Here is a 14,346-nt window from a genome sequence, read left to right on the forward strand (position 1 = left end):
GTCCGGAGCTCCGCCTCTTCGGGCCCTCTGCTACGGCGCGCGCGGAGGTCCAAGCTACACCGCGCGCTCTGGCTGGGAAGGGCGGGGCCCGGAGCCATGCGCTCTGCCTCCCAGCGCCGCTTGCGGCCCGAGGGTCGGGTGCTGCCTGAGCCCAAACCCGGGTTTAGGCATTCTCACTTCCTACAGCAAGGTGTATAATTAAGAGGTTAGGCTGGTGAAGTCACCTCCCCGCACTGCTTGTTTATTCTCTGGGCCTGTTCCACTACTATGCCATCAAAATTTATTTTAAAGCTGTGTGTGTGTGTATTGCTAGCTCTGAAGATGCTTTAAAGATAACTACAAGAAGCCAATTAACAAAAAGATGAAAGTTTGAAAAAGAAATCAAAAAGGGAAGAATTTCTGCAACTGGGTCGAAAATCTGGCTCTGGGTTGTTGATACTCAAGGGTAAGCTAGTATTGCCAGTTGTTATCTGAGAGACTTTAACCCATCCTACATCTCTTCCCTCATTTGGAGAAGGAAGATGATAATCCATGCCTTGTTGGATTGCCAGAGGAATATCTGAAATTTAGTGGAACGCTTACTGGGCATATATGGTGGCAAGTGCCTGATGAATATTAATTCATCTTTTGGACGTCAACCTGGAGATTAGCGTTATCCTTTGTATTTGAACTGTTTGTTTTTTATTTTTATTTATTGAAGTATAGTTGAGTAACAGTATTATATGAGTTTCAGGTGTACAACATATTGATTCAAAATTTTTGTAGATTATACTCCATTTAAAGTTATTATGAAATATTGGCCATATTCCCTGAACTGTACAATATATCCTTGTAGCTTATTTATTTTTATAAATAGTAGTTTGTATGTTTGCTCTTTAGAAGAGCTTTCATTTATCTCTAGTGATCTTTACAAGCCTATGCCATAGAATACTTATTTCAGACTGTTTTACTGACAAGAAAACTGAAGCCCACCCGTTAGTTAGCTTGTTCACGATCTCTGTTTTCATAATCCTTCCAGGTCATTTGTGAGGTGAGGCGTCACAGTTTTTCTGGATCCCCATGAATCTCCGGAAACTCGCTAATTTAGGGCGTTTATTAATTCATTCATTCGAAGCCAGGCTGGCGGGACCATGCTGGAAGCGCCAGCAGCGTGCTTACAATCTTCATGACGACACCTGGGGAGTAGGTGCCGCTCGGTCTCGCGATGAGAAAAGGGGTGGTGGTGGAGAAAAACCCGAGAATTGCGCATGCGTATTGCCCAGTCGGCGTCTGACCTCGGAGGATTCCGTAGAGGGTGGGAGAAGATGGCGGCGGCAATACTGGAACGTTCAGGTAAGGGTTTCTTTAAGGGATGGAAGAAGGGAGTGGAGGTGAGAGTCTGAATTGACGGCTTGCGTTGATGTTGCAGGTGCGTTATGGTTGCAGAATCTGAGGGGGAAGCTGGCGTTGGGGTAAGTCTCTCGTCTTGGAGTTGCGAAAGGGTCCAAGGCTCCCTTATGTGCCAGTCCATTTCTGAGAGTCTGGGTGTCAGGCTCTGCTTTAGGCTCTGAGGCTAGCGAACCAGACAGCCAGAGTCCACTTTGCACTTCGTTTTTTCGCCGCCGTATTGCATATACCTGCAGGGCTCAGGTTTACCTGTGACCGAGCAACATTGTAAATATGTTTTCCCAACAGTCTTTTCTGTTCTTTCTGATAAGATTAGACTCTCCCAACCATGTTGGGATTGTACTTTTCAGGCTCCCTCTCTAGTTAACTTGCTTACATGAGCAGGGAGTGTTGTGGACAACTGCGGTTTACACTGAACCTGACGTTGTGTTAAAATCTTCACACGCAACATTCTACGTAGAGTAGGTACTGCTGTACTCCTTTTTTTCACACAAGGAAATTGAAGTCCCCAAAGTAAAATGAGTTGCCCGAGGTTTCTATTTATAGGAAGTTTGGAAGTTTTACAGTATTCTTTGACCTTAGGACAAAAACGTTCTTTACGGTTTAGGAATGCATTTGAGTCAATACTGGCAAGAAGTTTTCTCTGCCTCCTTCTCATTGGGCCTCTTCTGTAGTACAGCTGTTCGTATTTGGAGATTGATAATATGATTGTAAATTTTCTACTCGGTGCATTTGTTAAACTTAATTGAGGTTTAGTTCGTAGGTTTTGGAGACAGACTGTGATTTTGGAAAAGTTACTTATTTTTTCTAACCTTCAGTTCTCTTTCCTGATATGAGAGGAATATTAATACCTACCTTATAGATTTGTAATGAGGATTAAATGAGATAATGTATGTGAAGTGTTTTGCGCAGTGCATGGCATATACTAATCCCACCTTAAATCTTAACTGCCTTCAATGTTTTTATCATTATGAATTATTACTGAGTTTCCATTATATTTAGCCTTGTCTTAGATTCCTGGCTTGGGAGATGAAAATGTGGGCTAAAGAATAAAATTGAAAGTACTGGCACTTAGGATTTGTCTTCACTTTGCTATGTTAGATTGTCTTCTATCAGTTCACCCGTGGCCTTGCTGATGTACTTACTTTTTCTGAGAGTGCTGTGCCTTTACTTGTTTCTTGGCTTTTTCTCTGTCCTCACTTTATGTCATTAACAGCAGTCTTCATTATTCAAACCCCTGTTTAACTGTTTTAACTTCATGAGATTTTTCTCAGATCTCACTAAAAATGAAAGAAATTAATTTTTCCTTCCTTTTAATATGTGTTCTTTAAATAACGGCTTCATGTATAGGTAGGTGTCTGCTATCTTATATCTCCTGGACAGTTAGGAACAGTTCTTGCTTCTCTTTGTAGCTCCAGCATACGGTCTTGCCCATTGGAATATTTTGTTAATTTTGGTTGATTTAAAGTGTCCAGCACTGACATGTATTGGGAAGCTCTGAGCAAGTAGCTGAAGCAGTTTGGCTTCAGCCTTTTCATCTGTGTAATACAAGAGGGTTGGATTTTGCTAGATAAACTCTAAGGCTTTTTCTAGCTTCGAAGTTACATAATTTTATGAAACCCTGTTCTGGACTTCCTAGTGGGGAAATGACCATATGAAAACGAAGTACAATAGGTGAAAATAATGCTCATGATAACTGTGTAAGATCTTAGAGGTCATCTGATTTAATGACTGGATACCTAACTGCATACAGATACCACACAGATAATAGAAATGAACTAACTAGAAGTGGTCTTTGTAAAATAAGAGAGAATGGTAGGACCGTTGGCTGTCAGTAGCATGCATTCCTCATCTAAAAGCATTGAATTGGATTAAGAAACAGTGGTGCCGACCGAATAAAACTTTTCTGCAGGCTGTATTTGGTAGTAGACTGACTATTTCCAACCTTTGAATTTCAAGTCTCCCGTTCTACTTACGCATGCATTTGGGAAGTTCTGTGACTTACTGAGGGTTACACAGCAAGGACATCGTAAATCTAGGATCTAAACAGAAAATTCTCTGGCTGTAAGTCGTGCTCTCTCACATCACAGGAAAATAGTGATGAGCCCTGTTGGGCGAGTCTGAAAGAGCTGATATTGAAGTTTTAGTTTAAAGAGTGAAGAGTACATTTTAGTGGTTTAGAAATAGAAGGGCCAGTGTAAAAGTTTGACAGCACTAGTTACTAAGCTGTACATAATTTAAAATTCTCCACAAGAAAGCCAAGTTGGAAATGTCATGAATCAGCAGTTTGGTGGAAAAATGATGACAGCAGTGTGATATATTTGAATAAACATTGGGCTGCAGGTGACAGAGCTGGACTTTAGGTCCCTGTCAGGGTCATGTGTTGTGTGTGGCCTTAGGCCATTTGCTTAACTTCTCTGAGGCCCAGTTTCCTCACCTCAAGAAATGATATTTAATAATATTCAACTTCAAGGGTGATTGTGAGAATTAAGAGACTAGTACATAAAATGTCTATTATAGTGCCTGGCACTGTGGAGGTGTGGTGATGGAGATGCTACTGCCATGAAGTTTTTTGAGAGGAGTCATTTTATGCTGAAACCAGTCAGTAGCTACTCAGCACCCCTAGATGAGATTACGTATTTCATCTGTCAGCCCTACTTTTATAGGACGATTCGCAGGAAGGTAAACTGAAACATACGTTAGGTTACTTTTTTATTTAATTGAGTCACTCTTAAGGGACTTTTCCAAAGTAAAGGGTAGAAATTATCTCTGGTTTTTATGCATTTATGCTTTCAGTGTTCTGATTGCCATGACCAGATTTGATAACCACATTGATTTGTACTCCTTTAATTAAGTCTTAGAGGTTGTTTTAGGACAGTGGTTTTTAAATTTGTCTCACAGACCCCTTTGAAATTGTGACAAAGATCACAAAACGTGTTCCCAGAAAAAATGCATATGACATTCATAGTTTGGCTTGTAATTTCATAATCCTTAATCTAGAAAACTTTGCACTGGGACAGCATAACTAAACATAAGTAATAATACACATAATAATAATAATAAAAAACATAACTACACAATAATGATTAATGGTGTAAAGTATGTTGGAAAATATGTCAGGCAGTGCCCTTTGTGTTAATGGGTGAAACACTTCCCTCGATTTATTTTGAAAATTTCAATCCTACAGGAGAATTGAAAGAATCCTTCATCTGGACTCATCAGTTGATAACATGACTTTAACTGTTTCTATAAATATACACGCTTTTTTCCCCTGAGTCATTTGAAAGTGAGTTGTACACATTATGGTACTTTATTCCTAATCACTTCAAACTATGTTTCCTAAAAGTAAAGACAGTCTGCAAGAACTACACACCATGATCAAAATGGTACAGTTTAGTGATCTTTTATTTTAATGTTTTAGTTAAATAAATTTAGATAGAAATCCAGTATATACTGACATTTACTTTTGAAAAAGAAAAATTGACTATTAGTTGTAGCTTGTCAGTAAGCCCTAAAATGGCCATTTCCTAAAATGAGGAGACCTTATAGATGGACATTTTCAGTTCCATAATATTTATGTCCATTTAGTGAGTCTCTTGTTTATGTGACATTTTATTCCTTTCAAAGGACTCTCAAGACTCCTCTTTGCATTAGAGTTTGTATCTGGTTGATCTGGTTTGTATCTGAAAAGTTTCTGTATTAATTTCTTAAGGCTGCTATAACAAATTACCTCAAATTGGGTGGCTTAAAACAATGGAAATTTATCCTCTTGTATTTCTGGAGGCCAGAAGTCCAAAATCAGCAGGCCCATTCTCTCTGGAAGCTGTAGGGGAGAATCTATTCCTTGCCTCTTCCAACTTCTGGCTTGTCTTCACCTTACAGTTCCCTCCGTTTGTCTGCTTCAAAACTTTGTCTGCATCTCTCTCATTAAAATACATGGGATTACATTTAGGACTGAACAAGGTAATCCAGGATAAGCTCCTTATCTCAGCATCCCTAACTTAATTACCTCCTTTGCTGTAGAAGGTATTATTCACAGGTTCTGGGGAAGAGGATGTGAACATATCTTTGAGGCCACCATTCAGTCCACTGCAGTCTCCCTCACAAGACGTCTTGTACCTCATCTTCAAATCTTTATTTCAGCAAGATGCCCTGTGAATCACACTGTTACTTCTGCTGTGTCTGCAGCCTGGAGTGCTCTTTTACCAGGTTTCTGAATGTGGAAGCCTGCACTTTCTTCAACATGCAGCTCAAGTTCCAGCTCCTTAAAGCCATCCCAGTTACTATAGCCCTCCTGTTACTTCTGACATTCTAATGCCTGTGACACATTTATGGTTAATTCTCTCTCTGAATTTCAAATCACCCGAGGGCTAGAAATACGTTTTATGTTTCTTTGCCTTCTCATCACCTAGTATAGTATCTGTAGTATAATAAGAAATATATTTGGTCTTTGTCTTTGGTTCCTGGCACAGAGCTCCTAAAATCATTGGAATTTTCTGAGTGATAGGAGTGTCTTTTGTTGATCATAATGAGCCCCTTTTGGAACAAAGAGGTTGGAAAAGAGCTGGGAATCAGGTTACAAAAACTGGAGCAAGTTACAAGGTTCTGAGAGCTTCTGGGCTGGTGAACACATTGATGTGTTTGGAAGGTGGTGTGCCTGGAAAGGGCATAGACGCTCTGTGCCCTCCCCACCATGCCTTGTCCTATGCATCACTTCCATTTGGCTGTTCCTGAGTTGAATCCTTTATAATAAACATAGGAAAAGTATTTCCTTGAGGTCTGTGAGCTCTTCTAGCAAATTATTGAACTTGGGGTTGGGGGTGGGGACCATGAGAGCTAGATCTGTAGTCAGCCAGGCATAAATGTGGGTAATCTTGACACCCCTTTTGTGTCTGGCTTCTGAAGCGGGGGCAGTCTTGTGGGACTGCACCCTTTAACTTATGGGATCTGAAGCTAACCTTCAGGTAGATGGTTAGAATTGAATTCAATTGTTGGATACCGAGTTAGTGTTAGAGAATTGATTGTTGGTATAGAAAACCCCCTACTCATTGGTGTCAGAAGTGGTGTCAGGAAAAAGACACCAGAGTACCCTATCCTTATTAGTTGGTCAGTAGGTATAAGTTGGTAAAGTATAAGTCAACCTGACAGATGGCAAGTTGTAGTCTCAAATATTGCCAGGAATTGAGATTTTTTTTCCGCTCTAGTACCAAGAAGGAATCCTAATGGCAAATTTAGCATGGGTACAGATTTCTACCGTTATGTAATAGAGTAGCTTGTGCTGATTATCCAAATTCATTTATTTATTCTATTTTTTTATTTTTCTTAATTCTAATTATTCCTTAAGTTAAAATAAGGCCTTCAGAAGCTCTGTTTGCCCATGCAATGAGTTACTCATTAGAATATGACTGTTATTACTATGAATGATACCATAGTGATCTGAAAGGGTTAATGCTTTATTTTCAATTGATTATTGACGTCAGGGGCTCACACTAGCTTCTCTGAGGGAAGATGTTAAGTCTGTGAAGTAGGAAGTTGATCGAGAATATATTTATAAACTTTTTGATTTATTCTCAAATTCTTTGTTAAAAATTGTTCTGAGAATTGTGACTTTGTTTTTTATTTGTTCTCATCCCTCTCTATAGTAGGCCAAACACCCCCAAATATATAAACATGCAGATATTTATATATGTATATACATGCACATACATGCGCTATGTCATGAAAAAGAAGAATAACATGGGGGCAGGGAAGAATGAGACTTCTTTAAGTAGTTGTTTTGGGGCTCTGGTAGCTTACCCTAGGAGGTTACAGATTGGAGATCTATTTGATAAGTTAAGCCAAAAGGTGTGTTTTGCTTGGGTTATACAGTATTTAAAAACTTCCTTTTAAATCAACATTTAAAAACTGGTGGCCTTCTCATCAAAACCTAGGTTTCTAGATTCTGTTATGCACTGCAAGGCATGGCAACAATTTTCTAGAGCAGAAGAGTGTACCACTGTTTAGATGGGCCATATATTCTTCAGTTTTCCTCATTTTCTAACCAGATGTTATAGTTTTGCCTACTTATTTATACCCAGCTCTCTTACCATGTTTATATTACCTGGCTGTTCTCTGTATTTTTGAATTCATTCTACAAATACGTATTTAGTGCCTTCTTTGTGCCAGGTACTGTTCTAACACCGGGAATTTTGTAGTGAACAACAAACATAATAATCCCTCTCCTCATGGCGAGTACACTCTGGTGAGGCAAATAATAGGCAAAATAAGTAAAATACAGAGTGTGTTAGATAGTGACAACTGCTTAGGAGGAAAATGAAAGCAGAGAATGGAAATAGGAAGTACGTGTACGTGAGAGGGAGGTTGCAGTTTTGGATAGGAAAGGCCTCACAAAGAAGATAGCATTTGGGTAAAGATTTGAAGGAAATAAGGGAGCGTGCTGTCAAACTAGGCCAGCATCTGAGCGACTGCATTCTTGTCAGATGGACCATGAGTGCAGAGTCCCGAGGAAGGAACATACCTTGTATGGTTGAAAGCAGGGAGTGAGAGGACGGAGGTGGTAGTAGGAGATGAGATCAGAAAAAGGACTAGGAGCTCATGTAGAGCTTTGTGGGTCATTGTAAGTGCTTTGATTTTTATTCTGAGTGAGATGGGAAAGCATAGCTGGATTTTGTGTGTAGGAGTGCTGTGATCTGACTTTTGTCTGAGTGGTTCTTTCTGTGCTGAGACTAGACCAGAGCGGGGATGGAGAACAGGATAGAAGCAAAGACCATTGGATATTTCTGGTTAGAGATTTTGGTGGCTTGAATTAGGTGGCTTTGAAGGTGGGTAAGTGGTTGGGTTTTGGCAGTATATCAGTGACAGCTGACAGTTCTTATTGATGGATTGGATATGGGGTGTGAGAAAGAAGGGTGATATCAGGGTTTATGACCTGAGCAACTGAAGGATGGAGTTACTGTTGACTGAGATAGGAAGACTTCCAGAGGAGCAGTTTTTGGGGAGAATGTCAGGAGCTCAGTTTGGGGCTTGTGAAGTTTGGGAGATCCAGTAACATAACAGTGGAGAAGTGAGGAGGCAATTGGATTTTTGGGTTTGGAGTTCAGAGGAGGCATGTGAATTTGGTAGTCATCAGTGTATGAACAGTGTTTAAAGCCAGGAGAGTGGTTGACTTCACCATGAGTGTGAGTATAGATAGAAAGCACAGGAGTCCAAGGATTGATTCCTACTGCGACAGCCAACATTCACAGATCCAGGTAGGAGGACAGAAGGAGACTGGAGATGTATGTAGAGAGGAAAACCCAGAGTGTGTGGTGTCCTAGAACCCAAATAAAGAAAGTGTTTCAAGGAAGAGCACGTGACCAGATGTGATATTGTGATTTATGAGAATATTTCTCATATATATTTAGTCTTTGTGATTCTGGCTCACAGCTCCCAAAACCCTTGGAATTTCCTGAGCCATAAAGGTAATGGGAGCATCTTTTGTCATATTTGGTCTCTTGTCCTCAGTTCCTGAAATGGATTCGGAGCCATAAAAGTGAAATAGCTGTCTTGTTATTCTTAACAAGCCGCTTTCCACCACAACGGGGCTTTTGTTAATTAGGTGACTTTTGGGAAGCGGCTAAGATTAGGGACTGGTTGCCAGGGGAACCAACCATGAATAGAGGGGTGGAACTTTTCCACGGAGGGGAGAAGGGCTGGAGGTTGAATCAGTCACCAATGGCCAGTGAGTGAGTTAATTATGCCTATGTAATGAAGCCTCCCTGAAGACCCAAAAGGAGAGGGTTTGGAGAGCTTCTGAGTTGGGGAACCACTACATTTCAGTGTGCCACTGTGCTGGGCCCCAGGTTTCAAGAGGACAGAAGCCTATGTTCGGGACCTTGCCCTGTGTGTCTCTTCTTGCTGCTGATTCATATCTTTTAATATCTTTTTTAATAAATTGGTAATCTAGTGCATAAATAGGTTTCCCGAGTTCTATGGCCTGCTCTAGCAAGTTAATTAAACCCTAGGAGGGGGTCATGAGAACCTCTTGATTTATAGCCAGTAGTTCTGAAGCACAGGTAACAACTTGGGCTTGCCGTTGGCGTCTGAATTGGAGGGTGGTCTTGTGCGACTGGGCCATTAACTCGTGGAATCTGATGCTGTCTCTAGGTAGGTAGTGTTAGAATTGAGTTCAATTGTAGGACACCTAGCTGGTGTTGGAGCGTTGCTTGTTGGTGGTGTGAGGAACCTCTCCCAGCATTGGAATTGTTGGGTGGTCAGACCCCTTTTGCCAGAGATATTTAGATCATTCTCAGATGAGGACTGAGAGTTCACCATTGGATTTTACAGCACAGATATCTTGGTGACCTTGATAAAGGAGTTTTGGTGGAGTGATGTACGCAAAAGAGCCTGACTGGAGAGGGTGAAGGATGAATGGGGGTGGGGCTAGAATTAGGCATAGGGAGTTTAGGTAACTCATTCAAGGAGTTCAGCAGTAGCTAGAGGAATTTGGTCAGGGGACGGTTTAAGTTGGGAGGTATTAGAGTATATTTGTTTGCTAATGGGAGCAGTCCAATAGAGAACAAAAAAATGGATGATTTAAAAGGGGGAAGAAAGAATTGCTGGAGCAGTCCCCTTGAGTAGGTGGGAAGGAATTGGATCTAGGGAGCAAGGGATGGGATTGGTCCAAGCTAGGGCATAGACGGTGCAGGCATAGTAACAAGAGAAGGTAGTAAATATTTATGAACATGAATGCAGGTATATAGATTAGGTGGTGGGAGCTTGTGGAATTTCTCTTCTGTTTCTTCAATTTTCTCAGTGAGTAGGCGTGATTGTCAGCTGAGATTGAGGATGACGGAGGAGATATGGGGGCTGTGAGTAGCAAGAAGAGATACGAAGTTTGTCTGCACAGGCTAGGAGAATAAATGGACTAGGGAAATATATTAGGACTGCCAGGCAGCCTTAAAGGCCCGCTTGGGGTTTATGAATAAGAATGTAAAATTTAGGCATTTAGTCATCTTTGATTTACGGAGTGAGAAAATCTGGCTTATTAACCATCCACATGTGTATAGCATGGTAACAGCAGCCTTTTGGAACAGAGAGGTCATGCTCAGTAGTCTGCAAAAATTAGCTGTTTTTTGTTTTCAATTTTTTTAGCTGCTACTTTAGTTAATAGTGACTTCCAGTTGGGAGTAATTTTGCCGTATACCTTGCCCCAGGTGACATTTGGCAATGTCTGGAGACATTTTTGGTTGTTACAACTCAGGCAGGAGGTGCTACTGGCACCTAGTGGGTAGAGGTGGGGGACACTACCAAACATCCTATGAGGAAGGCACAGGACAAACCTTACAACAAGAAATGACCTGCCTAAAATGTCAGTAGTGCAGAGATTGAAAAACTCTGAGCTTATCGTGGCCCAAAGTTGCTGGGATTTCACTTTTTTTGTTTGCTAAAGTTTTGTTTCCTTGTTGGATTGTCCTTGACTTTTGCAAAGTAAAACTATATTGCGTTATGAGACTGTACACATCACTTCAGCCTTTTATTTTAGATTTTAATTGAGGCAAGAGGGAGGATGTTCTTTTATTCAGTCTCAAGTGTGGGATTAATTTAATGTTGTCGGAAGTAAATATGGAACAAAGAATTTTTTTACCTTGATGCATCTAAGAACATGATTTTCTTAAGATTGAGCCTGAGGCCAGTATTATCTTCACTTGGGATTTGGGTATACCTTGTACTAAATTTCATAATGAACTTTGAGTAACAAAGAGGAAGTATTCTATCAGATTTTAACTTTAGAAAGTTTCAGATACTCTGCCTTAGGCACTGAGTTAACTCTTAATCCTAAAATTTGGCTTGTATTTGCTTCTCTTTAGTGCCTAATGAGTATGGGCAGGATTTGAAAAGTGGTACTTAAACTTAATCCTCAAGTATTGGTAGATAGTAAACAGCAGAATAATGAGAGAAAGAATTCATGTGCTAATTCCAGAATACCGTCTACTTTCTTCTTGAGCTCTGGCAGTCTCACTGTACTCTGGGTACCTGTGTGTATGTGTTGTGTACAAGCACTCTGGAGTGTTGGTTCATGCCTGCCTTCCTTCACTTAGTTTACAGTGATAGAAGCTAAAGGGGTTTGGGTTTTCTAGTAAATGGAAGGAAGTAAATATCAGTAGTGATACTTGAATTTCAAAATGATAAAAGTTGATCCTTGTTGCTTTTCAGTGTTTTTGTTTTTGTTTACTTGCTGTTTTTTTTTTTAAAGATTTTAACTTATTTTCATTCTTTAGAATGCTAACAGTAAGCTAGAGTTCTAGGCAGACTTAAAATTTAATATTTGTTAGAAAATAGTTTTACAGAAGGAAATGGATCCTAGCAATAACCCATGCTATCATAGGTTAATTCTGCCAGATTCCTTTTCTTGAATTTGTTTTCTCTAGTGACTCTTCATGGGCTTTCTTACATAAAAAGTTCTCATAAAAGCCTTAAGTTTTGAATTAGTTCTATTTTCAATTGGACCTTAGGATCGGTTCCTGCTTTAATTCAGTGTTATTCCCACAGTTGGCCAGGAGAGGGCACCTCAAAACTTTTTGCTTCAATACAGGTCTGAATTAAGTACCTCATTTGGAATGATATTTTAATTTAACTAGATTACAGTTGTTTAGTATTTGCTTGATAATACATTTTATGAAGCATTTGAGCCCTGAAAGAATTACAAGTATTCAGAAAGCTTTATCATTATTCAGTCATAATGTATTTAATTTATTAAGCATTGTATTTAATTCACTGAATGTGTATTGAGGATTTGAGGAGTGTAAGACACTGTGTTAGAAATGGGGGATACAGAAAGCATCGACCTCACCCTCAAGCAGTCTTTCAGACTGTTCAGTATAGTAGTGGTTTCATTGAAGAAGAATTAAATAAAAGCCAAGGCATTCTTATTTCTGTAATCATGTTGTCAACCTTGAAATTAGATATAGGATTAAGGTTCTGAGAGACCCTGGAGATGAAGTACTCAAATTCCCTTTCTCATAGATAAAGAAACTGAGGTTCCAGGAGTTGACAAACTTAGTGCATCAACAAAGTACAACTTCATAGAAACAAATGATCATGATTATAAACATGAGATGGTTTAAAATTGTGTAATATGAAGTTTACAGTTCACAGTGTTTATTTTTGGACAACAGGAAAGATGAACTGCTCAGAAGTCCTGTTTAAAATTAATACTAGCTATCAGTGTTTATCATGTGCTAGGTTCTGTAGGGTGGTGTACAGTAATTATTTATCCACCACTAACAGAATAAAGTAGGTGTTGTTCTTCTCATTCTAAAATTTATTGAGCCATAATATGTGTCAGATTAAGTATTTAACTTACAATATCTCATTTGAGCTTCTGAGAAAGCCTATGAGGTAATTATTATTGCTCCATTTACTGATGACAAAACAGATCTAGAAAGTTATGTGACTTCCCCAAGGCTGTTCACCTAGTATTAGAGTTAGGATTTAGACCAGGTCTATTTGACTCCATAGTCTCTGCCCTCATCACCTGGCTTATGGTTTTATTAGGAAATTCTGCCCTCTAATATCATGTATTCTAGTTTTGTGCTTTTCAGTTAGAATAGTGGAACCTAAATGTGGATGGCAAAGGATTTTGTCAGGTATTTTGATGGCATTCATCAGTGAGCTTGAGGTGTAGAGTAGGAGAAATGAGCCACTAGAAGAAGAAAAGATTTTTAAAATTCTTTAGCCTGAATGATTTGAGGATTAAAAACAAAGGCTTTGCCAAGTATATAAGCTAGTTGCATATATTGTGTGAGAATCTGCCAGTATACAACAACTTCGAATATTTAAGTCTGGGTTAAATATTTACTCGGTATCTATGTACCAAATACTGTCCTTGGTGCTCGAGTACCATAGGATGCCATACTTGCCCTCAAGGTGCTGAAATCTATATACTTACTACGGGAACTCATTTTTCTACACCCAACTAACTATAGTAAAGGAGTAGTCCAACTCATTGCTACATGAGTGGCAAGAACAAAGTACTAAGGCAGTGGGGGGAAGTAGTTGTTTTTTTCGTTTTTTTATTTTTGTTTTCATTTTTTAAAATTTTTAGTTGAAGTATAGTTGATTTACATTGTTGCATTAGTTTCTGGTGGGCAGCATAGTGATTCAATTATACATTTATACATATGTATTCTTTTTCATTTTAGGTTATTACAGAATATTGAAAATAGTTCCCTGTCTATACAGTAGGACCTAGTTTATTTTATATACAGTAGTTTGTATTTGCAAATCCCAAACTCCTAATTTATCCCTTTCCTTCTTCCCCTTTGGTAATTATAAGTTTGTTTTCTATGTCTGTGAGTCTCTTTCTGTTTTATAAATAAGTTCCTTTGTGTCTTTTTTTTAGATTCCATATATAAGTAATATCATATTGTGCCTTTCTCTTTCTGACATACTTTATTTAGTATGATGATCTCCAGGTCCATCCATGTTGCTGCAAAAGGCATTTCATTTTTTATGGCTGAGTAGTAGTCCATTGTGTATATATACTACAACTTCTTTTGTGGGGGGGGGAGGTGGAGGTTATTAGGTTTATCTAATTATTATTATTTTTTTAATGGAGGTGCTGGGGATTGAACCCAGGACCTTGTGCATGTTAGGCATGTACTCTACCACTGATCTATACCATCCCCTGCTACTACAACTTCTTTATCCATTCATGTGTTGATGGACATTTAGGTTGCCTCCATGTCTTGGCTACTGTAAATAGTGCTGCTGTGATCATTGGAGTGCATGCATCTTTTTGAGTTAGAGTTTTCTCTAATATATGCCCAGGAGTAGGATTACTGGGTCACATGGTAACTCTTTTTTTTGGTTTTTAAAGTAATCTCTATACTGTTTTCCATAGCGGCTGCACCAGATTACATTCCTACCAACATTGTAAGAGGGTTCTCTTTTCTCCACACCCTCTCCAGCATTTATTAT

At 39.3% G+C, this 14,346-nt stretch overlaps 1 protein-coding gene and 1 long non-coding RNA gene across 3 annotated transcripts in view; one reads left to right on the forward strand and one right to left on the reverse strand.

Moving 5' to 3' along the window:
• The first annotated feature begins 1,229 nt into the window (after positions 1-1,229).
• Positions 1,230-14,346, forward strand: part of MRPL22 (mitochondrial ribosomal protein L22) — a 30,050-nt gene continuing 16,933 nt past the window's right edge. Inside the window, exons 1-2 of one of the 2 annotated variants that reach the window (XM_006194872.3) lie at positions 1,230-1,332; positions 1,409-1,451. In XM_006194872.3, the coding sequence (XP_006194934.1) occupies positions 1,248-1,332; positions 1,409-1,451 (128 nt within the window). In that variant the 5' untranslated portion in view covers positions 1,230-1,247. The remainder of the gene's footprint in view (positions 1,333-1,408; positions 1,452-14,346) is intronic. The other variant, XM_014567864.2, reaches the window with a different exon arrangement.
• On the reverse strand, positions 6,168-9,413 carry LOC116662790. Its single transcript, XR_004318839.1, has 3 exons — positions 9,152-9,413; positions 6,476-6,481; positions 6,168-6,177 (listed from the first exon to the last, which is right to left on the reverse strand). It is a non-coding gene; the product is annotated as an uncharacterized LOC116662790 (long non-coding RNA).

Source organism: Camelus ferus, chromosome 3 (genome assembly GCF_009834535.1).
Source record: "Camelus ferus isolate YT-003-E chromosome 3, BCGSAC_Cfer_1.0, whole genome shotgun sequence".
Classification (NCBI taxonomy): Eukaryota; Metazoa; Chordata; class Mammalia; order Artiodactyla; family Camelidae; genus Camelus; species Camelus ferus.